The 26,484-nt window shown below is 38.0% G+C and overlaps 1 protein-coding gene across 2 annotated transcripts in view; it reads right to left on the reverse strand.

Moving 5' to 3' along the window:
* LOC117409515 (bifunctional 3'-5' exonuclease/ATP-dependent helicase WRN) overlaps positions 1 to 26,484 on the reverse strand; it is a 29,804-nt gene that overhangs the window by 522 nt on the left and 2,798 nt on the right. Inside the window, exons 5-35 of one of the 2 annotated variants that reach the window (XM_034015696.3) lie at positions 26,076 to 26,224; positions 24,321 to 24,470; positions 24,062 to 24,110; positions 23,359 to 23,464; positions 22,664 to 23,072; positions 21,785 to 21,865; positions 20,835 to 20,964; positions 20,482 to 20,557; positions 20,120 to 20,187; positions 19,038 to 19,146; positions 18,360 to 18,428; positions 17,843 to 17,925; positions 15,689 to 15,795; positions 14,887 to 15,074; positions 14,160 to 14,334; positions 13,680 to 13,861; positions 13,290 to 13,391; positions 12,929 to 13,021; positions 12,369 to 12,510; positions 12,067 to 12,237; positions 11,203 to 11,300; positions 10,842 to 10,914; positions 10,314 to 10,378; positions 10,068 to 10,158; positions 8,842 to 8,954; positions 8,399 to 8,513; positions 7,969 to 8,100; positions 5,797 to 5,959; positions 4,603 to 4,826; positions 3,616 to 3,735; positions 3,180 to 3,323 (exon numbers count right to left, since the gene is read on the reverse strand). In XM_034015696.3, the coding sequence (XP_033871587.3) occupies positions 3,180 to 3,323; positions 3,616 to 3,735; positions 4,603 to 4,826; positions 5,797 to 5,959; positions 7,969 to 8,100; positions 8,399 to 8,513; positions 8,842 to 8,954; positions 10,068 to 10,158; positions 10,314 to 10,378; positions 10,842 to 10,914; positions 11,203 to 11,300; positions 12,067 to 12,237; positions 12,369 to 12,510; positions 12,929 to 13,021; positions 13,290 to 13,391; positions 13,680 to 13,861; positions 14,160 to 14,334; positions 14,887 to 15,074; positions 15,689 to 15,795; positions 17,843 to 17,925; positions 18,360 to 18,428; positions 19,038 to 19,146; positions 20,120 to 20,187; positions 20,482 to 20,557; positions 20,835 to 20,964; positions 21,785 to 21,865; positions 22,664 to 23,072; positions 23,359 to 23,464; positions 24,062 to 24,110; positions 24,321 to 24,470; positions 26,076 to 26,224 (3,977 nt within the window). Of the gene's footprint in view, positions 1 to 3,179; positions 3,324 to 3,615; positions 3,736 to 4,602; positions 4,827 to 5,796; positions 5,960 to 7,968; positions 8,101 to 8,398; positions 8,514 to 8,841; positions 8,955 to 10,067; positions 10,159 to 10,313; positions 10,388 to 10,841; positions 10,915 to 11,202; positions 11,301 to 12,066; positions 12,238 to 12,368; positions 12,511 to 12,928; positions 13,022 to 13,289; positions 13,392 to 13,679; positions 13,862 to 14,159; positions 14,335 to 14,886; positions 15,075 to 15,688; positions 15,796 to 17,842; positions 17,926 to 18,359; positions 18,429 to 19,037; positions 19,147 to 20,119; positions 20,188 to 20,481; positions 20,558 to 20,834; positions 20,965 to 21,784; positions 21,866 to 22,663; positions 23,073 to 23,358; positions 23,465 to 24,061; positions 24,111 to 24,320; positions 24,471 to 26,075; positions 26,225 to 26,484 lie in introns of both variants that reach the window. The other variant, XM_034015695.3, reaches the window with a different exon arrangement.

Here is a 26,484-nt window from a genome sequence, read left to right on the forward strand (position 1 = left end):
CAGTATACCTCCAAATGTGTATATTATAACAAATCGTAGACATTGCCTAAATGCTTGTCGTGTTTCAAGTCCACTACAACCTGGCTTCTCTGCAGATACTGTAGTCAATACAAAGCAGTCTTTAACAGGGAAACAATGTTGTTAAAATGACAATATTTACAATTCAAACAATTGTTTTCAAAATCTCTACTGCAGGGTTGCTGCTGTTTAGTTTTATTCAGAAGAACACTTGCAGTAATGCTACAGGATATGTTAATCCTGTAAAGCCTAATTAGGATGAGGACCAATCCATGTATTGGGAAAACCTGGTTAGCCCAAGAAGGGATACACACCTCAAAACAGTGCAGAATTATGCAGCATAAAACAACTTTACATCGGCTATATAAAATCCGTGATTTAGTCTACAAAACAAAACTATGGTTTGGCTGAATCAAATCCTGTAATAAGTTATTCTCATTCTTTCGCTCTAATGCATCACAGTGGGAGGGTGTAATGTTTAATGGAGTGTTTGCACTGGAAGATGTGGAGTCTGATCTCCAGCATGGTTAACACTCCTAGAATGAGCACTGGGGCACAACAAATAAAGAAAGAAAGAATCACCATGGCAACTGGAGTTTGTTATTTGGTCCCACAGATCTTCACGAAGTGAGATGGGCACTACCAGTGGGATTAGTGCATTGAGATTCAGCAGGCAAAGTGCTGCCAAGCCACTTCTCTTACAACAATAGATAGAAAACATCAATGAGAGCCACAGGGCTTGCTTCATCTGATTATAATCCAGCACAATAAGCCATTTATCTGGAACTTCAAATTTCATTTCAAGAGAATTAGGTTTTTCTTTTCCAATCCATCCACCGCAAACGGCTTAACCCTTTCACGACCGCGACGATTCCTTTCAATATGGGGCAATTTAATAAGGACATATTGATCTACACTATGAATAGACATGTGAAAAACGCACACGCAACCAGCACTCCATCAGGACCACTGGACAGTTTCATTTAGCAGGACAAGAAGAGCTTATCGCTGTCAAATTACAATCTGTTACCAGTCTACAAATCTTATTTGTGGAGGGTTTAAAAAGGGGTCGTTCTTCAACGCATTCTCCTGCCCTCGACAGGCTTGACGTTTTCTTCACATCTTGACAGCACGATTGGGGATATCAATTAAAAGGGAGGGTGAATGGCTTGACTCCCTTATCTAAAACATTGTCTAAGAATCAGCTTTTCCAGAGTACCTCAAGACACTACTAAAATGTTGAGTTTACAGGTTTCTTAAAATCACAACATATAAAAAGTTATTCATAATTAACCCCTTCATGCTACTGTGTGTCTCTCTTACTAGAATTCTACAGATATGGTGGGATTCTCGATCACCCACAGCAGGAACGCATGGCGCTCACTTTTCCATAACGATGCTGATGTGAGATCAGAATTTGAACAGGCAAACTTCTACCCACAGAGCTGCGTGCTCTACCCACAAGCACCAGTAATGTAGTAGCATGATGGCTTTTGTCTCTGAAAGCCACAAGAGGTCTACTTGCTAACACAACCTATATTAAATCATCATTATGCAGTACTGAATGCGTAACAGACCCAAGGCATTTCACTTAAGATTCCAAATCAAAATACATTCTTTGAGCTTTTCATTTTTTAAGCAAACAGTGATTAAGATGGGTATTTGCTGTGTCTGTTTCTGTAATGGGATTTCTTGTTCAGCTAAAAAGCCTCAAATCAAACCTTTTATTTTAGGACCGGAACATTATTCACAGGCTCTGATGTACAAATAAATATTAATAGTCTTATAAATGAAGCTTATAACCTCTTGTGTATTCTATCTACCCAGCCAACCATAAGCTTTGATTTCGTGACTGTTGCTGGTTATGGATGACTGTAGATAGAATCGTCTGAACGACTACGGAGTGGAGTGCCAAGAGATGAATAATGCAATGAGTGCTGAAGTGAAGGAGTTATGTCAAGCATGTAACACAAAAAATAAAATAAACAAACAATCTCTTTTTATACTTCATATATAAAAAAACGTAAAGATAAAAAAAACACAACAGCAGAGAAAAATCTATACTTAGAGCGATAACATAGCGAGATAAAGCAAAACGAACCTGTTGCTTTAGAAAATCCCTGGGGGGCATAAAGGAGGGAGGGTGGGGGGTACATTGAGTAAAGTGATATGTGGAAAAATGAGTTGGGTGAAAGCAAAAGTACACAGCATTGGTATTTACATCCCCAAAATATTTCACTCTAAATCAAAGACTTAATGCAAGATGCCTTACCCTTGTTAGAAGGCAGGCAGTGGTAGGCACACTGTACTGTTTCCCGCTGGTGAATTTTTTTTTCCCCATAACCTGGAAATCCACTAAGGGGCATCTTAAAACACATTCATTCACTGGTAGTAAAGATGACAGGAAGAGTCTATTGCATCAGTAGGACTCTCTGCAGTCCTGACACCCAGTAGATCCTATCTATTCAAAGGTCAGTGTTTAACTCTTGGCTGGTCACTGTTTCTTTGGATCACAGTGTGCTCTTGTGCTGATGGACCGTCATGAGCACAAAACTACAGGCAGCGGTTACTTTGGGATTACACAAAGGATACAGGATACCTCTGTGTAGCTGTGACTCTGGGACTACACAAAGGATACAGGATACCTCTGTGTATCGATACACCCCTGCCTCTGTGTGAGGTTTTACAACTTACTTACATTAGTTTTGATCCTTGATTTGTCTAATCCGATCTCAGAATGTATCTCTTCAAGACAGCACTCTTACAGGATGAACAGGCTGGCTTAGCTAGGGGCTACCCTACATCTGGCACCTACTCTGTCTGACAGCAGCAGTCCAGCAAAACTGATCAGCTGTGGTGCTGGAAACTTTAATTTAGATGCTACATCACAGAGAAAAAACAGTGCGTTTGCACAGTACAAATGGATTATACAATTACAGACTGTTTACAATTACAATTAAAACGAATATATAAAAATGTAAACGATTTCTTAGTGTAAAGGTTTTAGAGACAGATAAATCATACTCTTATTCAGATGTTAAAATATTAATTAACTGAAGAGGGAAACCACAGTAAGTGCTGTCACATCGGATCTGTGTAACAGCTCTTACAGAAAAGTAAGAAATGCAGTTTTATGTTGTTGTTTATTTTATTTTTTTTACCTGAGACTGCGAGTCCCCAAAGAGCTCCTGAGTGTCTTCATCCAGCTCTCCTTGGTTCCAAGAAGCCATTCCAAGAGCAGCCTTCTGACTCCCAGCTTTCAGAGCGGGGACCGAAGGCCCATCACGATTCTTTGTGCAACTCTCCTAAGAAATACGGTTTTTTTTTGTTTTGTTTTTTAATAACAGTACAGCATTTATTCTTGTTCCAGTGGGGTTGAGGTGTATTGCTTCAGTTCTGTTAGCGGCAATACACAGGCATAGTGTACAAAAATAGCATAGTGTACAAAAATAGCACCATGTGGCTAAAAATAAATTTCCCAAACCCCATCGGTCACGTGACATGCGATTAAACAGAAATCAATCACCTTTCATTTGATGCATGTCCACATCTGGCATAGGAAACAGGCGATATTTATTTCCTGCTACTTAGACTTACCGGTCTTACTGGCATAGGGATGTCACTAAGCAGGTCATCTTCTATTTCATCAGCATAACCCTGCTCCGGCTGACACTTTGTCATCAAGGATGTCAGTGCACTTTTCTTCACAGGTTTCTCCTAAGGGGCATCACAGATGCAATGAATTAGTATTGTAGAGTGCTATGTCTAAATTCCGTATGTTACATTTAGTGAATCAACACAAGAGGTTTCAAATTAAATTGATTTTCTTACTAATTTATTTAGACTCTAAATCGTATTACTGCATGGAGGTTTGCTGACCCCTGCTGGTAATGTATGATGATAAAAATACTAATCTAGATTAGCATTGTTGCCTTTCAATATTAACCTGCTATATACAGAAAGCCTACAAACCATGCATTTCTTTATATACTTTATAGAATTTGCAGAACAAAATGTTACTATTAAAAGTGCATTATTATTCAAATGTACAGGTCACACACTGTGCAAAGGGTGCTAGTTTACCCATTGCTCCTATTAATTCCAATTCACCGATACAGCCCAATTCATAACAATTTTAGCAAGACGGTTCTATTCTTGTATTAACACACTACTTTGAGGCACAAACACCAGGCTGTTGGAGGGGTATTCGTATTTGTTTTAGGGTTAGTATTTGAAGAAACAATTCACAACATTGCTTGTGTGAACAATGCATGTCTTATTTTCTACACTGGTGCCATCCTTTAATATGTGTAAAAAAAGGGTTTTCTGTATATAGAAAGAAAAACAAGTATAAAAAAAGTCTGCTCATGTGCCAAGTAGATACTATAACTACAAAAATTAGCAAACTTTCTTTATATTATGGGCAGTGTATTAGTGAAGGGCAATTATACTGTACAATAAAATACAGTACAACTTACAGCCAAAATGGTCTAACCAAACGAGTGAGTCGTGAGAACCTGTATTAAGGGAGCACTGGTCTTGCAGTACTGCATGCTATGCTGCACCTGAACCGTGTTTACACACCTCTGCTTCAATCCAGGTCAGAGCCTCTTCCTTTACTGTCACCACCTTCTGTTGCTGGCTGACCGAATTCGAGGGGCCTTGTTTGGGTCCAGACTGGCCAGTGCTCTGCTGTCCTGGTTGGCCACTTCCAGTTTGTTTCTGCAGTAATGCGATGGTCAGACTGATGAGGTAGGACTCTATGTCTTGAGGGACCAGGTCTCGAATAGCCTTCTGTCTGCTCAGGTCTTTAAAGATAACACATTTTAAAAAGGTACAATCCACACCTAATAATACACTGGGGATCTGATCCATTCAGACATTGCTAATACAATGCAGGTTCCCGTACAAGCAGCACACCATAAAATCAGAACAATTTAGATATATACTCTCAAATTCACAAAGCAGTATTAAACAAGTATGCTAGTAACATATACAATGAGAACTACGGGTACCAACATCTATACAAATGTGACAGAAGTACAGACTGGTGCGTCCATACATCTCAGATTCTGATACTCCCAATCGCTTCTTTGAAAGAATGGCGTCAACAAGTTTTGTCACAGTAGGGTAAGTGGTTGTCTAGAAAAACGTAAAACTCAAAATCGTGTCACGCGCTATATCCCTGGATGCATGGAAATGCAACCCCTGCATTATTATAATAATAATAATAATAATAATAATAATAAATAATAATAATAATAATAATTCTCTGGAGGATTTAACCAAGCTATACATGTTTTGGATTTTCACTCCTACAGCTTAATGACCGGAGAGTCAGCCTGTGTTAGGTGTATTTGAAATTATTGGAAATGCTCTTTTAAACTTTGCTGTTCTTTTGTGATAAATTATCAAATGTTCTGGCTTTTCTCTCAAACCAATCCCCAGCTAATTTCACAGTTTAATGCCCAGGGGCTGGTACATACATGTGATTACTGTTTTTTTAGTCTACATCAGCTTGCTGGGTTTACAATGTAACTGTTTAATTGCGGAATGTAAAATTCTGTTGCCTAGTCTTGATGAAAACTGATATATTTTTAAACAGTGACGGAGGGTGCAATTACTCACCTTTTGTGCACACTGTAAGAGGAGAGTGGTACAGTAAATCCCCCCCACAAGAAATTTTATTTTTCAAAAATCAACAAGGTATCTTCAAAAAAGGATTAAAAGATTCACATTTGTCTTGTATTGTACTGTGCACAAATTATAATGCCTTACCGGAATTAATGGGAGAACTTCTGATGATATCTGTGATTTTTCTCTGGGTTTGAGGTGTCAGCCCGGCTCGCTCGGTGTCCAGGGGGTACCCTATTTTCAGGGCCTGGGACAGGTGAGAACCAACCACGGACACGGGCAAGCTCCTGGAGTCAGCGACCTTCCTCTGGAATATACAGCATGCTGTGTGATTAATCATCTAACAGACGCGGTTCGATCAGGCTTTCAAAATAATAGTGCTAGGAAGGACACAGGATTTTCATGTCCTGCTATTCTCTCAATTTAAATATTTGTTCGGATATTCGTTCGTTTTTCAAAAAGTAATAAAAGCCATTACATTGCTTGGAACTAATTATATATAACAATAATTTTAAAAAATAAACACCTTCCTACTGTTTTAAACAGACTGAATAACCCAAACTACCACGCAGCAGGCCTATATTTAAATCAGAAAGTATTTACTGAAACCACCTTGTGCCTAAGTAATGGAACTAATGCAATTCGTTGTCTAAATGTATTTTGTTGTATCCTTCAGTTCTACAAGAACACAACCATATCTGTCATCTAAGCATTTGATGTGCCATCAGTACAGTTAACCAGGTTATGTTTCATCGGTGCAAATTAAGTGGTGCAAAATGATCCCCTTATGTCTTCAGTTGTTGACTGAGATTTCGGTAACTAACCAAATCATACTATAAAAAACGACGATAAAAAAAAAAAAAAAAAAAAAGTTAATGTGTGCCACAATATTGTAGAATCCTGCATTGTATGACCTTATAAATGATAAGGGTACAACCACAACCGAGCTGTTTTCAAAATGAAAGCTAATTCCAGCACGGTTTTTATTTGCTTATTTATTATTTGTTTATTTAGCAGATGCCTTTATCCAAGTACCCCTACATTTAAAAGATTCAAGCAACGTGTTATACTAACTGGTTTGGTTTGTTCACAAATATGTATGCTCCCACTCTGCCTTTTCACTGCATTTTTAAATGCTGTACAATTTTGAAGAAATTAATTAAGAAGTAATAACAGAATAAGGGATATCAAACAAGGTTTGAAAAAAAAAAATTAAAAAAAATACACTGGGTTCGTTTTATTAAACAGTGACATTAGTTAGCCGTGTGTGTGTGTATATATATATATATATATATATATATATATATATATATATATATATATATATATATATATATATATATATAAATAAATAATGTGGTGCCACGTGTAAAAAAAATAAAAAGTATTAATATTTTAACATGTCTTTTTCCAGATTTAACTTAAATCTTGGATTTTTTTCCCCAATTTATAAATGTTGTGAAAATAAATATTTTTTTAAATGTGTACATTCAGATATAATTTATAAATCTTAAAATATTTAGCAACTTTAACATTTAAATGCTAAATCTTTATTTTAAAAATAAATATATATTTTATTATTAAATATTTATTTTGAGAATCAAAATTTGGCTGATCGCAAATAAATTTGGACTTTGTGAATTTAAATATTTAACTAAATCTTAAATCCTTAACTAGATTTAACATTTAGCTAAATATTTTCAGCATTACAAGAGCCAATCAAATTGCGTGAAAGCACAAACCGGGCGGAGCTCATTTGCATATAAACTCCTGATTTAGCTGACAAGTTAAATATTTAGCAAATTTTAAATCTTGTTAAGAGATTTAAGTTTTAGTTCAATATTTAGCTAAACGTTAAATCTTTTAACTGGCCAGCTAAACCTGGCGTTTATGCATATGAGCTCCGCCCACTTTGTTCAAGCTTGCAATTCAACAGCTGAAATCACTCCATATCCAGTGTCCAATCAACTGTCTCACTAATTAGGTGATTAAGTGCATATGCATGGTCAAGGTAGAATGATCAAACGATTAAAAAGAAACCAAAAACATTTCGTCAATGTCCATCATTTATATACCTTTTTTTTTTTTTAATAAAGGTGTTATAACAGTGATAAGTTTCTTTTGATGGGATATGTTTTAAAGTTGCAGAAAACTGCAGGTTTACCTAACAATGGTACTTCAGCATTTACACCTGGTTACATGGAACCACAAATAGCACTTATCCTAGACAACTTACTGTTACCAAATCAGTGTCTGTGAAACAGGCTCCAATGGAAAGTGGTACTGTCGTTGTCCCAGTACAAGCACGCTACTCACCAAGCTCAGGCCCTGCTGCTGGAAGAGATTGTAGGTGATGCGAACACTATCAGGAAGAGCACTGCATGAAGAGCTCATCCCAGGGGGACACTTCCTCTCAATGCCACCAGATGGGCTGGAAAATGTGTTTGCCTTGGGAAGAAAGATATTCAGGGATTTATTTATTACTTCCAGCAGGTTCCGTCATCTCCAAACCACACTGCAAATGAGATGAAGCTACTGAGCCTGTTAACAGACAGCAGTGTGTAAAGAGGTGTAAGGTGTCCATCCTTTCGCTCCTTCTTATAAACTAAAAACCATAACATCAGAAAACCAGACTGTCAGAAGCAAAAAAAGAACAGCTTCACATAAGATGGGCTAGATTTGCCAGTTTAACTAGCCAGGTGTGCAACTGCAAATGCAGTTTAATGTGTAGTCATGAGCCCATTACCTCCAGGTCTTCCGACTGACAGAATTCACTGATGACAACCAGCAGAGGGGCCAGCATACTGGATTTAGCTTCAGACACACCATCAACCCTCTTCATATTTTCAACAGTGGTTGGCCTGAGGCAAAAAAAAAAACAAGAACCCATAAAAATAAAAATAAAAGATTAACAAGAACTTTTAATCCTTTACGTCCTAGAAGAAAGTCTAGGATATAACATCAGTCTGTATATGTACAGTTAAAGTGGTGCATAATCAAATTTGTCCCAAACAAAAGTATATTTGGTCCAAAAACATCGACCTTTCGTATATGGTAAATGTGAAACAAAGACACCACACAATTTGCCTACCTGCGTTTTCTTGCAGAACACAGATTATACAACAAAAAATAATAATTCTTCCAAAATGGACTGCCCTGGGAGCGGAGCGATCAGTTTATAGAATTTACCGTATCTTTGCAAGGTCAAGGAGAATCTTGTTCGTAGCCAGCACTGCAGGAGGAACGTCCTTCTCGTTGGCCAGCTTCTGTCTGCCAGCCACAAGTTTGCCATACAACACTCCCTGGATAAAGACACCATTCACACCCATTGATACACTACATGGTGATTTAGTTGGAAGGAGTTGACCCATGCAATTGCATCCACTTTAGATTTAAGTTTTTATAAGCTAATAAAATCTACCTGACCCAAAGCGAATGAATGAATGAATGAATTGCAGTGCTTATGGAGGTATTTATTATAGTATCTGGGTGGGATTTCTTTAAAAAAAATGCTGTATCATTTTAATGGTTGTGCAAATCACATACACACACACACAGTATATGTGTTCTTACTGGACTTATTCATATAAGCAAATATTTACTATAAGTTTTAACTGTCCTTAGACTTTCTTAATTTACTGTATTCTTTATGTTGCTCTTACTTGAATATAATACTTGAATATTGTACTTTCATAACTGCTCTTATCTGTATCATGATATTCTGTAATGTGATATTTTATAACAAGTCGCCCTGGATAACGGCATCTGCTCAACAACAACCAACATACAACAACAAGATCATACAGCCAACATACAACAACATCATACAACCAACATACAACTAAACCAATTATCATTCTTTGACAATGTAGAATAAAAAAAGTACTACATTCTGCAATTAGTTCAACCATAGTGATCCTTGTGAAATAAATGCTTTTTTAAACACTGCACTGCTTTAACTCGCATAGTAGTTGTCTGCAATGGTCATTTCTGGTATATGGATGAATAGAACATCTCAAAAGGCGGCTCTTAAAGTATTTGAATACTAGACAAAACAGCATAAAAAACTTCACTCAACCATCACCGGCTAATCAGAAAGAACACAGAAATTCCCCCGATATCTGATGCTTTTAAAAAAAAAAGTCAGATAAAATGACGTCAGTGATACTAAAGTCACTTTATGAAATACTTTATACTCTGAAAATGTGTTTATTATTCCATGAAACCTTGTTAACCAGCTCTCTGCAGAGTTGACCAATATTCTATTAGATATGACATTTGTACAGCCCAGTATATGTAAACCCCCCTTCCACCCGTCTCGTCTCACCCTATTTTCTCTTTAAAAAAGACGACTAAAAGTAACCTCAAACACCTTCCATTGGCACCTGTAAGTACAGCCAGGCTCTGCTCTTTACCTGAAGCTCCAGCTCCCTGGGACACACAGTAGGAGGTGGAGGTTGTGAAGGTGCTGTCTTTGGTGGAGACTTGAATGCTGAAATCTGCAGGCTTCACACAGAAACAAAACAGCAAGATTAGTACATTTTTTTTATCGTGTATTTGTCTGAATAACATTGTAAATTGACTGCTGTAGATACAGTAACATTTGTAAAACACAGTATAGATTATAATCTAAAATGTTATTTAAAAAAAAATTGTATTACCCTGCTTTTGTTGGAGTAGACGTTCTTTGAAGCCTCTCTCTTTCCGGAAATGCAAATTGTGAAATCTGAGATTTCTTAAAAAAACAAACAAATAAATAACAAAAAAGGGGGCAAAGATTGTTTGATTAGCCATTATGTTTGCATAAAAAAACTGAAATACATCTACAATACTTGTTCTTTATTTTCAGTGCCTGTTTCCAACTTCTGTGCAAAGTGACCAGTGCTTCATCATACACTCACATCTGCTGCAGTTTGCTCGGACTGAAGTCTTCACTGTAACCAGTGCCATTGCATAGCAGTGAAGCTATATTAAGAGCTTTATAAAACACATTCAAGCTTTCTACAGTGACTGTAAAATATTAAATTAAAAAATTGATTGTCTCAAACACGTGTAGGAGTGTTCAAATCTAGTTAACAGTTACTGTGTTTTGCTGGAATAATAAAACATAAATAAATAATTGAATACTGAATTTGATCAAAATTAGGGTACAAATAGTGTTAATGACATTCCTGAAGCCCCAAACTGACCGGCGGTTCTGCGCCCGAGGGGTGGGTGCTGGATGGGGCTGGCGAGGCTGCAGAAGATGGGGCTTGGTACCGACTAAAAGAAAAATACACAACAATCATGAATATTATAAAATACAGTTGAATACAATTGAACAGCCTTCACGTTTATTAAAAAAGTACATTAAAAAAGAGCACACTCATTTCTAATCATCAACTAAGTTAAACAGAATTACATCTTCTATTTGATTTACAAGTTTCCTGTTCATGACAGAAATGCATAGCCAGAGCTCAATCTAATCCCATTTTGTTTCCTTCACAAACATGGCTCTGTCATGCTGGGGTAAAAAAATAAAATAATAATAATAATAATAATAATAATAACTTTGGCACAGTGAAAAACCTGGCACACAATTCGGTGTTTGGCTGAAGCAAAAGGGTTCGATGCGATTCATCATTTGCCTTGCTGAGCCACGTCCTCCCCTGGGGATTATAAAAAGAAGAACACAAATGATTTGGGTTTATCCAGTGCAAACCTGGTCTCTGGTTGTTCAGCTCTCTTAGACTGGAGTACCAGCCCTTTTCAATCAGAAAGCTTCAGCTCCATATAGCCACTACAAAACGTCTTTCCAAAGGTCATTACAAAGGAGTACAGTAAAGGTCAGCATCATATAGAGTAAGACATTGCTGACTAAAGCCAGGGAAGACGGGTCAATAACTCCATTCACACAGGAGGTCTATAGTTTACTTCATAAAGGGAGATTGTTTTAAAATGGCCACCTATCTTTTGATGGACCCCACATCCAGTCACACAGTTTGTTTAAACAAAGTCAGTCAGCAGCACTTTAACAGTTGATCAGATTTAGTCTTTCCTTGGTTGTTCACTATGTTCATTGGCTGACAGTAGCAACAAGCATAATTTTCTTTTTAGCTATTACTTGCCATGTGGATCACTCAAAAATATCGAAATACCGCTGGTGTTCTTTTAGTGGATTCTGAGTAAATGGAATAGAGTTGGCCAAATGGCACTAAGCCGGTGGCAACATTACAGGCATTTCTCAAAAGAAAAAAGTAAAACTTATTTTTTTCACGCTCTGCATCTTGTGCTGCAGCAGGTCCGGAGGGCTCTTCAACATCATCATATATCCACGCATGACCTAGAGATCGATCTGCACCGTTTGTTTGTTTGAGTTCATTCCTGCTACTTATGCTGCTTTACCATGCTGAAGAACACGTCAACAGCTCTTACCTTTTGATCCAAGCCACAGGTGATTGAAAACTTGGTTTGTCCGGAGTTCTCCTTCATGTAGCCCTCTGTAATGAGCTGCCGTCCCAGAGCCTTCCACCAGGTTTCAGGGATGTTCTTGCCACAGCCGAACAGGGGCAGCTTACGGAACCTGTCTGGCAACCGCTGCGTATACTGGAAGAGGTTAAACAGGTTAAACTAAGCTAGAAGTATTAAGAAAGAATCTGCCCAATGAGGGTTAAAGTGCTGAACTGTATTTGAGTATTATTTCTATGCATGGTTAACCAATTGAAGGCTGTACTCACAGATCCACGCAGGAAGAGGACCGGGACGGCAGTGCCAAACTTCTCTCCTAGAGCAGTGACCGCAGACATCAGCTGGTAGGCTTCCTTTCCGAAATCCTGCAGGTTAGACTCTGTGTCGTCTGCACTGGGGTCATACAGCAGCCTAAGAGGAATTCACAGCTTGTAAAAATCAGAGGTCTGAAACATACAATCTTAAAAATCAGGTGTTTTTTTTTTTTTTTTTTTTTTTTTTTTTTTATTTATCCACATGGTATATGCACGTGTAATTGTTGCTGCAAGCATACTAGAACAGGTGAATTAAAATTAGGTTCAGATAACAGATCTACAGGATATCAGAGGTGTGTTTTTGCAATCTTGCTTAACTGGGGCCATATAGATGCCAGAGATGTTTAATAGGGCTGAATTGGTTTTGACAGGACCAGAATTAAAGTTCTTTCACAAAAATTTCCACTTTTGAGTTAATACCTGGATATGTTGAAGGGTGTTCACAAACAATACCGTGTTATAAAATAAACTGATCCAAAATGAATAAATAAAAATCACAAAAACAGAACACCCACCTGGAGCTGCAATTGTCACAACATTTGTCGGTGCCCATGATGCCCAAGCTGGCTTTTCTTAATTGTTTATCTTCAAAGTGGGACAAGATGATTCTGCAGAAAAGTAAAAGATAAGTTAACAATGGCTGCTATTTAGCAAATAAACAGTTGAGTATAAGTGTAGTAGGATTTCCTCAAAGTGCACACAGTGGCACTGAAACATCGCAGATGGACACACCACACAACGGCTACATTTATCAAGGTCAATGCAACACGACTCACTTACGATAAACTGGACACATTTATGTACCATCCAAAACATTGTGCTGTTCCATGGTTCCAATTCTTGAACACAGGTAAATTCCATTATGTACAAACTTACTTCCTTCTGCATTTGGGCGAGCTGAGGTACTTCTCCATTTTTGCCATCATTTTCATTTTATATCCCCGAAACTTGTCGCTCTTAACACCACTCAGGAGATGCCTATAAACAACAAAATACCAATGTCACATTCACACGTTATATCTTGAGAACTTGGATCATTGATTCTGTCGCATAGGTGTCCGAGACACCTACAGAGTGATGAAAACATGCATGCATTTGTTATGAAATGTCATTCTACTCGTAAGTCCTAAAACTAAAGGTCTCTGAACTATTGTTAGTTCACACATCGTCATTTATTTAGTTCATTTTTTCAAGCACTTATCTAACAAGTTTCATCTTTCTCAAGGCAAAGTTGTATTAACTATTAAATGGCTGTAAGAAAGTTACCTGTTCAAAGCCATGTCTCCTGAACCCCAGACTACATGACAAGCACTAGGTAATCCGTCTCTCCCAGCTCTTCCAATTTCCTGGTAGTACGCCTCCATTTCTTTGGGGGCTCCATAGTGGATGACTTTCCGGATGTCTGCCTTGTTTATCCCCATTCCGAAAGCAACTGTAGCTACAACACACTGAAGAAAAAAACACAGGATTCACAAATCTGACACATAGATCCTTTAAAACTATCAATAGTATACAGCAGGAAATCTTGACTGTTGAACTGAATGTTAAATGGGATATGGTGTCTTACCGATACAATCAATTTCAGTATCAATTTCAAAAGGAATTTCTAATGTGTGCTAAGTGCTTGTCTTATATGGCACATTTTGTTCCAAGCAGGTCATGTTTTAACAGATCCCACACATATAGTAGGGCCAAGTACAACATTACAGCACAATCGATAACTTTGTGCCTTATGTGGTCTCTTACCTGAATCTCATCTCTCATAAACTTGTGATGAGTTTCTCTTCTTGGCTTGATACCCATGCCAGCATGGTAGGTGGCACAGTTTATCCCAAGCTTTGACAGTTCAGCAGAGACCTGTTCAGTCACCTTTCTCGAAGGGCAGTAAACAATAGCGGGGCCTTCAAACTCATAATCAAAACTAAGAAAAAAAATATATTATTATTATTTATTTCTTAGCAGACACCCTTATCCAGGGCGGCTTACAATTGTTACAAGATATCACATTATTTTTTACATACAATTACCCATTTAAAAACTTGGGTTTTTACTGGAGCAATCTAGGTAAAATACCTTGCTCAAGGGTACAGCAGCAGTGTCCCCCACCTGGGACTGAACCCACAACTCTCCGGTCAGGTGTCCAGAGCCCTAACCACTACTCCACTATCCTTATTAATTCTTACAACTTGAAGTTTTAAATCAGTCTACTGTAACCTATAGTTACATACAGTATAACAGCATGATATACTTTCTATATTAAGAAAAGCAGCTTCATTGTATTGCGATATATGATAACTCTTTGTTGGCAGAGCATGTGACAGGTGTGGTTTAAAGCATGTGAAGGTATTATAGCTGTAGCACTGAAAGCCCTATAAAACCATGTACTGTATTAATGTCCTTCAACATGCTCAATACATACACAGTGACATTAATGTTGGCCAGTGCTTTACACAGCACTGAAATGTAAACTTACGATTTCTTTTTAATAAGAAACTGCTTAAGATCTTGTGTGATGTTTCCACACTTGCGATGGACATCCAGGAACAGGTTGGGTCGATCGAAGCTGGTGCACGTAATCTGTGGGTTATCCAAGTGCAAACTATTCACGATGTCCTGTCGGATAGAAGGGCTTGCTGTAGCAGTTAATGCTACTATAGGGACCTGGTCAATAAACAAAAAGGTTTTATTCAAATTAAAATAAAACAATATACAAATTATATTATAGTACTGTAGTTAGCATGTAACAATTATCACACTGTAAACACCAAGGACTATAACCTTCCAGCAATACACAGTTAAAAATAGAGAATGTTGTAAAGTTAAGATGATGAGCCAGCAGTGGATTGAAACTTGTGAATTTGTGCACTGGTGATGCAATAATAGAACCTGAGCCATCCTGTATGCCTGTGGACAGTGCTCCACTAGAAGTGTGCTCCCACAGGCAAATTACTATGGATAGAATGGATACTATGGATCTTGTTGACCCTAACCCAATTATTTGATCTGGTTTTAAAGTTTTATCTAGGATTTCTTATTTTCCTAGTCTTTGAATTACTTGGAGAGGACAAGTACTGTAATAGTTTGAGAGATATTAAAATATGCCCAGGTGGAATTAAATATAATGCTGAGATCAATAAAATAAAAAATAAAAAACACACACATTAATGCTAGGCATTGTTTTCACTCCTGCTAAAAAAAATAAAAAATAAATCAAGTCTGTTTAAGTTAAGAATATTTAGAAAAGCAGCTGAAATGACCTCATCTACGGTACTTACATTAGGAAGTACTCTCTTTAATGATCCCAGTTTTCTGTACGCTCCTCGGAAGTCGTGTCCCCATTCAGAGATGCAATGAGCCTCGTCTACTGCTACCAACGTGATGCCTTAAAAACAAAATGCACACTGCACTTCAAATATCAAACATGCACACTGCACTTCAAAAACACAAACATGCACACTGCACTTCAAAAACACAAACATGCACACTGCACTTCAAAAACACAAACATGCACACTGCACTTCAAAAAAACAAAACATGCACACTGCACTTCAAAAAAACAAACATGCACACTGCACTTCAAAAAAACAAAACATGCACACTGCACTTCAAAAAAACAAAACATGCACACTGCACTTCAAAAAAACAAAACATGCACACTGCACTTCAAAAACACAAACATGCACACTGCACTTCAAAAACACAAACATGCACACTGCACTTCAAAAACACAAACATGCACACTGCACTTCAAAAACACAAACATGCACACTGCACTTCAAAAACACAAACATGCACACTGCACTTCAAAAACACAAACATGCACACTGCACTTCAAAAACACAAACATGCACACTGCACTTCAAAAACACAAACATGCACACTGCACTTCAAAAACACAAACATGCACACTGCACTTCAAAAACACAAACATGCACACTGCACTTCAAAAACACAAACATGCACACTGCACTTCAAAAACACAAACATGCACACTGCACTTCAAAAACACAAACATGCACACTGCACTTCAAAAACACAAACATGCACACTGCACTTCAAAAACACAAACATGCACACTGCACTTCAAAAACACAAACATGCACACTGCACTTCAAAAACACAAACATGCACACTGCACTTCAAAAACACAAAACATGCACACTGCACTTCAAAAACACAAACCATGCACACTGCACTTCAAAAACACAAACATGCACACTGCACTTCAAAAACACAAACATGCACACTGCACTTCAAAAACACAAACATGCACACTGCACTTCAAAAACACAAACATGCACACTGCACTTCAAAAACACAAACATGCACACTGCACTTCAAAAACACAAACATGCACACTGCACTTCAAAAACACAAACATGCACACTGCACTTCAAAAACACAAACCATGCACACTGCACTTCAAAAACACAAACATGCACACTGCACTTCAAAAAAACAAACATGCACACTGCACTTCAAAAACACAAACATGCACACTGCACTTCAAAAACACAAACATGCACACTGCACTTCAAAAACACAAAACATGCACACTGCACTTCAAAAACACAAAACATGCACACTGCACTTCAAAAAAACAAACATGCACACTGCACTTCAAAAAAACAAAACATGCACACTGCACTTCAAAAAAACAAAACATGCACACTGCACTTCAAAAAAACAAAACATGCACACTGCACTTCAAAAACACAAACATGCACACTGCACTTCAAAAAAACAAAACATGCACACTGCACTTCAAAAAAACAAAACATGCACACTGCACTTCAAAAACACAAACATGCACACTGCACTTCAAAAACACAAACATGCACACTGCCCTTCAAAAATCTAAAGCATTGAAATACAATCTACATACAGAGAAGTGCAAACAGAAATCAGCACAACTCAGCACCAGAACCAAGGGTTGTTATACTGTCTCATTCACTGCAGTTCTTCTAAAAAACTGTCAATTAGTTCAACCTTTTCCATGCTATTATTATTTTGAAGGTATTGGATGTTGTTTTGTATCAGTCATAATACAAAGTAACTATTAAAAAGATTTATTGAATAACCACATATTATCCACATTTTGTTGTAACTTCAAACTTTAGTTCGGCTTTATATACAGTTTATATAGTACAATAAGTGACAAGGTCATCTACATAAAAATCAAAAGAAAAGCTGTGCAAAAACTGCCAATATAGCTCTTCAAATAAAGATATACCCAGCATCCCCCCTTCCAACAATCACTGCACAGTACAGTTCAGCAATTAGTTGGATATATGTAAGAAAGCAACAAGTAGTAAGACTTTAGAAACAGATCTGCCTTCCCTGCCCCTAAGACTCTTATGCAAACACAGAATAAACAGGCATACTAATTCCTATCCAGTAATCCTTCAAGATAAACTGTTGCTACCTACCAATATTCTTATCCAGCTGCTGAAGTAAAGAGGTACCTCCTGAACAGAACTCAGGGGTCATGTACACCACTCGAAAACGACCCCTAAAGCATATACACAACAATCAAATCACAGTTTCCAACAATTACACATGCAAATGTTAAAAAAATACATTCAAGCGCTCCCGAGCGGCACATCTGGTAAAGGCACTCCGAGTGGAGTGCAGGATGCGCCCTATAGCCTGGAGGTCGTCGGTTCGAGTCCAGGCTATTATATTGCAGACTGAGGACGGGAGCTCCCAGGGGGCGGCACACAATTGGCCAAGCGCTGCCCGGGGGGTGGTGGTGGGAGCGGCTTAGGTCGGCCAGGGTGTCCTCGGCTCAACGCGCACCAGCAACCCCTGTAGTCTGGCCGGGCGCCTGCGGGCTTGCCTGCAAGCTGCCCAGAGCTGCGTTGTCCTCCGACGCTGTAGCTCTGAGGTGGCTGCACAGTGAGTCTGCAGTGTGAAAAAAAGCAGTCAGCTGACTTTAATACTTACTTAAATAAATCGGTTAAAACATTTTCAGTTTGTGCTGATCCGAGGAAGCAAGCAGGAATGTTAGACATTCTGAAACAAAAATATTTATGCACAATTTATTATGGAATAGAAAAGTTTATTTATTTTTACACAATTCAGTTTCTCTGATAATTTTGTTAATGCTGACAATTTTGTTAATGCTCTTGTATCAGGAAATCCTTTCCTGTTCTGCAGTTCTAAAAAGCTTCCACAAGGTGGAGCCATCAGTTCAAGAAACGTGCTACATCACTTGATGACAGTAAGCCCAACACAATCCAAATGAAAAAACAAATCATTACTATATTAATTTATAAAAGTACAGAATCCCATCTGGAGGTTATTTCACGCATCACTGAAGAGAACAGGTAGACAATACTCAGGACATAGAGAGCAGTCATTAAAATATTATTGTAATTTTTATATAGGTTTTTAAAATGACCTTACAGCAGGGCTCCCAAACTGGGGACCTCTGGCCTACAGAAAATTCCCTCCCAAATGACTGACAGCTGACATAGCAGGGTTCCCCAGGCTGTGTGATCAGTTCATTTACAACAGATTGGAATCCTTTCTGTACTTCTCCAAAGCTAGCTTGCTCTGGACTGCTATCGGCTCTCTTGCTGTTCAAAATTACAGCTATGAAGGACAACACAACACACTCACTGAAGCTGCAGCACTTGGTCCTCCATCAGTGAGATCAGAGGAGAGACGACGATCCCAATTCCACCAGTGTAAACAGGTGGGAACTGAAAACACAAGCTCTTCCCATAACCTGCACACAGAGAAAAAATACTAAAGAGCAATGCAGCGGGCCAGATTCAATTGTGCTGTGGATGAGTTGCAAAAATGCATGAGCAGCTTCATATAATTTTAGTAGCTTGCAAAGAGAATTGTTAAGGCCATAATAAAAAAAAAATAACTTGGTTTAGTGTAACAAGTAACTTTCAACCATACCAGAAAATACTGTATTTATTTTGTACCATTTTTTGTTAACAATAAATGAAATAAACAATATACACAGATAGTTTCTCCCAGTACAGTTTACAATACATAAACCCAAACAGGAAAGCACATAGTTTAACACTGCAGACCTGCATATAGATCTAGGTCAGTATAGTAGACTGTTAAACTAATCTTGTTTAGCCCATATATACTGCCACCGGCACAGAACAAGCCACAGGGGTATTTCGACATGACAAAAACAAACTCCATAGGGCGTGCTGCTGAAGCCCATATCACATGGTTAATTATCTTTGAGTGTAAACATCACTTAGTGACATGGTGAATGAGCAGAGACCTCCAGCGTGGATTTACGAGATGCTCATAGCAAATTAACCATGGGGCTAATTATCACTGTGTTTCCCATGTCATGTTCCATCGGCTAAAGCATGTCAAAGCATGCATAGACATACCCCATGCCAAGCAATGATATACCAGCCCTGTATATCCATTTCAATTCAGTGCGCTCCGGGGGTATGAATATGTTTATAGCAACACAAGTAATACATTGAACTGAAAAACTCTCCGTAGATAATATTTTACATTCAGTTTGAGGCATAGGGACATGTTATTGATTTATACTGAACAGCAGACCTGTTTGTGGCATGTACTGTCAGTAGCATATATAACAAGTGGGGATTCAAGGATGGGAAAACATCAATATACTTTTGTAACATGGTATACTCAATTTTCTCCCCATGAAGCACTAAAGTGAATGTGTCAATTAACTAGGAAATTGAACTCACCAGTTGCCATGACAACTACGTTATCTCTCCTCTCCTGCAGAACGGAGTACACCACTTTCCACTGTACCCTTGGAGAAAACAAAAACGAGTGATGTAATACATAGGGTTAGAATGCTTAGACAACAGTATTACACATGATGTTCAAGGTATCATTCTAAAATAATTCAAAGAAAGGGTTTTCCTTTCACCACCCAACAATTCCTTTAAATGGCTCTCCATTTCTACGAGCCTGAAATATGCACAGACTTCTCTTGAATATTGATGGTTTGTCTAGATGGGGGTTATCAATGAAGAAGAGGACAGGGCCTTAGGAACTGAACCAGCTGGAACAGTAAGTCAAAGGTTGATAATTAGGCACTTACGGCTTAAAATTGGAATGACCAAAATACATCTTAAGGCATTTAATCTGTCTTGAGTTAGGTTCTGGAATGGAAGAATCTAGAAAAGAAAAAGCATATAGACTGAATCGACTTATCAATAATACCAGCAACATACATTTCCAATTTTTTGAAACAGAACATTTAAAAAAATGTTTGTCCACCACCCTCCCCCCAAACATACCATTTTATTTTAAAACGCTACCATAAAATCGTTACAATCATAAATCTAAAGCAAAAAATATACAAATTTGACCAATTAACATTAATCTAGCATTTTCAGTTTGGAGGGACACAAATACTGTATATCAAACTAACTGACACAAATGTAGAATTACCCCACTCATCTTCCTCTTCCTCAATTCCTTCGTCCTCCTCTTCCTCCGCTGGTGTCACAGTCTGCATACTGGTCTTGTTGCCAGGGTCACTAGTCTCACCTCTATTCAAGTTGTCTACATCATCTAGGTACTGGAAAAAGACGAAATAGAGTCATTTAGAGGAAGGCCTCTAACCTATTTCCGTTATAGAGGTGGTTTTAGAAATGACCATGAGGGATGTGTCATCAATTTCTGTCCCCCTCTGAAATTGGCAGAATCTCTATACAAAATCACATTTACAAACTCACAGCTGCCACGGTTGCAGAGGAGCAGAAATTACAGTTGCACACTCTAAAACCACCTGACTTCAGAAATTCAGCTTAGGAGTATTTTAAGAAGCAGATACAATCACTGAAAAATGACATTAGTTAGTATGTCTGGTGAGTAATGATCCAAGAATTAACAGCAATAGAGAACTCAACAAATAATGAAATTAAACATTCAGGAAATATAGATGGTATCAAGTAACCCATAAATAAAAGGCATGGAAATAAGAATCCTATTGCAGAGCAGTTTCACCCATTCCAGGTTTTAATATGCGCTCGATTAGCCCCAGTGTATAACAAGCTCAGGAGCTTATTATTAAACTCCTAGTAAAACCAGGAATGGATCAAACTTATGCAGTGGGAGTCTTATTTCCATCCCTGAATAATGCCACACAGAGATGATAATATGTATCTGTGTGCCGTAGCCCTTATTCATATCACAGTTCTCACTCTTCCACATGGCCTCAAATTCAACAGTTAAAGAAAATGTCATTCTGCAAAGACTAGTTGTTGGCAGTTTAACCGCCTAGCGTGTATGTGTGTTTGTGTAGGATCTCCCTCTCCCTCTCAGCAAAGAAGCAAGTTCCTATGAAAATACAAGTCTTGTCAGGGTGCTCGAAAAATAAAAAAAACATGTGTAAAAACCTTCAGCATTTCACTTTCCAGCTCTTCATCACTTTCCACAACATAGGACAGATCAGCTCCTTCATCCACTACACTTTGATTCTGAAAAAACAAAACAAATAGTAATTGTAATGAGGAACCTTTCACAGCAGTGTCACTATTACACTTACAGACCTATAACTCTACAGGTTACTGCTTTACTGATAATAAACACGTTTAATTAATCAGCTATATCTGTGACCAACCTTTATTAAGTCCATTGTGATGTTAATTGAAAAGAGCAAAAGTGGCTCAGATAAGTGCCCCATTGTGATGTCACCATTTCAAATTCACATTGCAGTTGAAGTGAATTCTGAGAAGTGCTTCAGGTATGATTTTTTATGATCAGATGAGAAAAAAAGAACAGTAGAAAGTGCATTTGGTACAGCTGCTCTCATGAATGGGGTTTCTTTGTGATATGTAGTGGCATACAGCTGGCAAACACACACTACGATTGGCTGAAAGATCCTCAGCAGTCTAAAATTAATCAGTCCAGATCCTAACAGATATCCCTAGAAATCAGACCTTTGTTTAATAGGCATAATTTAAGCAATCAAATACATGGTCTCCCTAACCCATTGTAGTTATCCTAACTCATAACCAAAGCCCTTCATGTTTACCTTATAGATTTTTATTAAACTTTCTATAGAAATATAAAAAAATCCATGTTACATTTATTTACAGAATGAATGTGTTTCAGTGCAATATGCCTGTTTCATGTACTGCATTTTTTTTTTTTTTTTTTTTTTTTTTTAAAATCAACTTTACATAGTCATTCCAGGGATTTATAAAACTAATTGATTAACCCTCTGTACTGTACCCAACTCAAAAAGGTACCTCCTCAATGGAATGCTTCCATACCTTGTGTGCTAGCACAGCATTGTCCTCCAAATCCTCTTCCTTGGCTTGTTCCTCTAACATCTGAAGATCAGTGATGTCCAATGACATCATGCATTCTCTCTCTGCATTTTGTTTAGGCATTGGGTGAGAATCACCAAGCTTCTGCTTGGATTTAGCAGATTCAGCGCCACCAGCAGCATTGCTGAAGAGATCCACTCCTGAATTGTTGAAGTCTTGGCCTCCAGATATCCTCTGTTTTATGTAATCCATCTGGACAGAGCAGGGACTGTGTTCTTCAGCTGCAGGTTCCATCACCAGTTCAGGATCAAGTTCATCTTCCACTCGAGCCTGAGTTTTGGAGGTGCTCCCCAGCAGCAAGCTTCTCAAAGCACCCAGGCTCAAAGACACGTCGTCTAACAGACCTGCGGCTCTGTAATGATCGACAAAGCGTTTCAAAGAACAACTGATCCGGCCAAGTTAATAACACAATCATCTGTGCGCATAAAGAAGTCTGCATTCTACAGAAACACAAAAATAGCTTCCTTAGACTCACATATATCTCAACAAATTACAATTTTAATCATGCACGAAATATCAGGTGCTATTCTCTATAATAAACACATGTATGCGCTTCAGGTTTGAACACGTGCCTATATCGCAAAATGATACAGTACTTTACATAGTTATAACAGAGTTAGTTATGAAATGTGTTTTACCCTCTGCTGTCACTGACTGTATCTGGAACCTGACTTAATAAATCCTGGACTTCACTGGACACACGTTGAAGTTTTTCTTTTATATCCAGCTGCAAAACTGTCTCTCCTGTAAAGAGGGGCAACAGTCAAATTCAAAACCTGTTTACAAACTGCTCCTTTAGCTTTAATATTTGGATGACCAGATTTCCAAAACTCAAAACCAGGACAAAGATTAAAAATGCTTATTTGAATATAGCTGTTGTGCTTTTATCACTATTACCATTAAGTAATAACAATTAAATAAATAAAAAACACACACATCATCAACCACTGCACCTTCCCTTTCCAATTCGTGGCCACGTTTAGCTTGATGTTCTAGTATATGTAACCTAGAAGAAAAATATTCTGGAACCATTAATATGAGTGCAGATTGTTGGCATAAACAACGCAAGGAGTTATACCTGAAACGTAACAGGGCACTTTTAAACACTATCAAAACAAAACATTTACCTGAAACAAACCTGGCCCATCAAAAAAAAGTTACTCTGGAACCCATCATGAAGAAACTGCTGATTGTAGCAATATCCTCTTCTCTTGGCACACCCTACTCCTGGCACCTGCAATTCCCTCCTAATTGAAGGGGACCCCCACCCCCTTGTAGCTTGAACTTCGCACATGGTCATAAAGGGTAGATTGTGAAAAAACAAAGAAAAATTAAACTCACCCAACTGAGTATCCTTACTTTCAAGCTTCTGATAGATTAGAAGTCCAGCCTTCAGAATAAACACATGAAAGACCATCAATCACTTTTTGTGATTATCACTGATGCAACTAACACACTGCTTACTTAATGCAATAGTATTTATAGCATATTCCAGTTTGATCCACACTTAATCTTAACAATATGGATTACAAGGGTCGCTTTTGAAAAGTCTGATTAGCTGGTGCTGTGTGTTTATTTGTATTACTTTTGAGACGCTTACATAGGCATCAGTGGCTGCATACTTCATCTGGTCCTCAGTGAGTGTGAAGTTGGCCCAGTTGCTGCAGCGCACCGACTTCTCCTTTAACAGCTGCTTCTTGAACAGCTGTTTCACCAGACCATCAAGACTCCACTTCTCTGTGCATTTCAGCTGTAAATAATAATAATAATAATAATAATAATAATAATAATAATAATAATAACACTGTGTAACACATTTTTATTTATTTTTTGTTCCTGGGTAGTAAGTGTTATTTCCTAATTGCTTATGTCTGAAAAGTATAGAAAATGGCTATTATTCCCCACAAACTTTGCTTTTGTGACCAGGACAGTGATATTTTGAAATGTACCTATTTTCCAGAACATTCCAGATAGATTCAGTGCTGAGTAAACTTGGAGTAACTTCTAGAACTTTCTAGAACTTTCCAGTAATATAAATAGTAGTATAAATACAGGGGCCTTAAGCCCACCAGTTCAATATCTGCATTTTTCTGAGATGGCATCAAGGTCATAGGAGACTTCAAAATGGTGGCATTCCTGATGGGTCTCCAAGGCGGTTTTACCAAGTTTCCCTGCTATCTTTGCCTTTGGGACAGCAGGGACACCAAGGCGCACTACCACAGGCGGGACTGGCCACAGCGGACCGAGTTCTCTGTGGGGAGGAACAACGTCAAGTGGGAGCCACTGGTGGACCCCCGGAAGGTGCTGATTCCACCACTGCACATCAAATTGGGCCTTATGAAACAATTTGTCAGAGCTCTAGATAAGGAGTCGGCAGCCTTCAAGTACCTTCAAGACTTCTTCCATAAGCTGTCTGAGGCAAAGGTCAAAACCGGTGTCTTCGTCGGACCACAGATAAAGAAGATCCTGGAGTGCAATGAATTCCCCAAGAAGCTCACTAGTAAGGAGAAAGCGGCTTGGAACAGCTTTGTCGCAGTGGTTCGGGGCTTCCTGGGCAATCACAAGGCCGAAAACTATGTGGAGCTGGTTGAGACTCTGGTGAAGAACTACGGCACAATGGGCTGTAGGATGTCCCTCAAAGTCCATATCCTTGATGCTCATCTTGATAAATTCAAGGAGAACATGGGAGCGTACTCGGAGGAGCAAGGCGAGCGCTTCCACCAGGATATACTGGACTTTGAACGCCACTACCAAGGACAGTATAACGAGAACATGATGGGAGACTACATTTGGGGGCTGATTCGTGAAAGTGATTTACAGTATAATCGTAAATCTCGAAAAACTACTCACTTCTAAATCTTTTGTAGTCATTTTTGTATTACTTTAGTATAAATACATGTTAATTTGGATTCATATGTTGTTTTTTCTGACTTTATGTGAACGAAAAGACACAAATTTGCCCATTTTCTCATTGGAAATAGGTAAATTTCAAAATATCACTGTCCTGGTCACAAAAGCAAAGTTTGTGGGGAATAATAGCCATTTTCTATACTTTTGAGGCATAAGCAATTAGGAAATAACACTTACTACCCAGGAACAAAAATTGTGTTACATAGTGTAATTAATAATAATAATAATAATAATAATAATAATAATAATAATAATAATAATAATAATAATAGTTGTGTAATAACCCATCATTTAAAAGCATTCATCTCACAGGAATACACACTCACAAGTACCTAATTGTTTCGCTGTTGGCCTTCTTTTTTACACACAGACAGATCCTTGTTTTTAATGTTTTAATGCTAATTAGTGAAACACTGAAATAATGAAATGTAAAACGCTGACTTACCTTCTCATTAGCGATATGAGTCAGCTCCACAAAGCCGCTCAGTTTAATATCACAGTCACTCATAAGCTTCCACCTGTCTCCCTCTATTCCAACTCCCACCTTCTTGATTGTTTCATCCTCTAGTAAACGTTTCAGACCAGATGGAAACCCTGAAACGTTACAACACTGAACACTCATTTCCTAAACTGATTTATGAATATCATTAACTTCTTAAATGTGTCCCCTTTCATTGAGATTTCAGCATTACACTATTGTTTGTAAGGTGCAAAACAGCAACTAAAAAATGTTAACATTTAAATTATTATTACTATTATTAGGCTTCCAAGCCCATTTCAGCATTGCTCTAGTTGCATATATTGAGCATAAAATGAACACCGTTGAACAAAAACTCTTGAAACTTCAGAATAGT

This window comes from Acipenser ruthenus, chromosome 2 (assembly GCF_902713425.1).
Source record: "Acipenser ruthenus chromosome 2, fAciRut3.2 maternal haplotype, whole genome shotgun sequence".
Lineage (NCBI taxonomy): Eukaryota > Metazoa > Chordata > Actinopteri > Acipenseriformes > Acipenseridae > Acipenser > Acipenser ruthenus.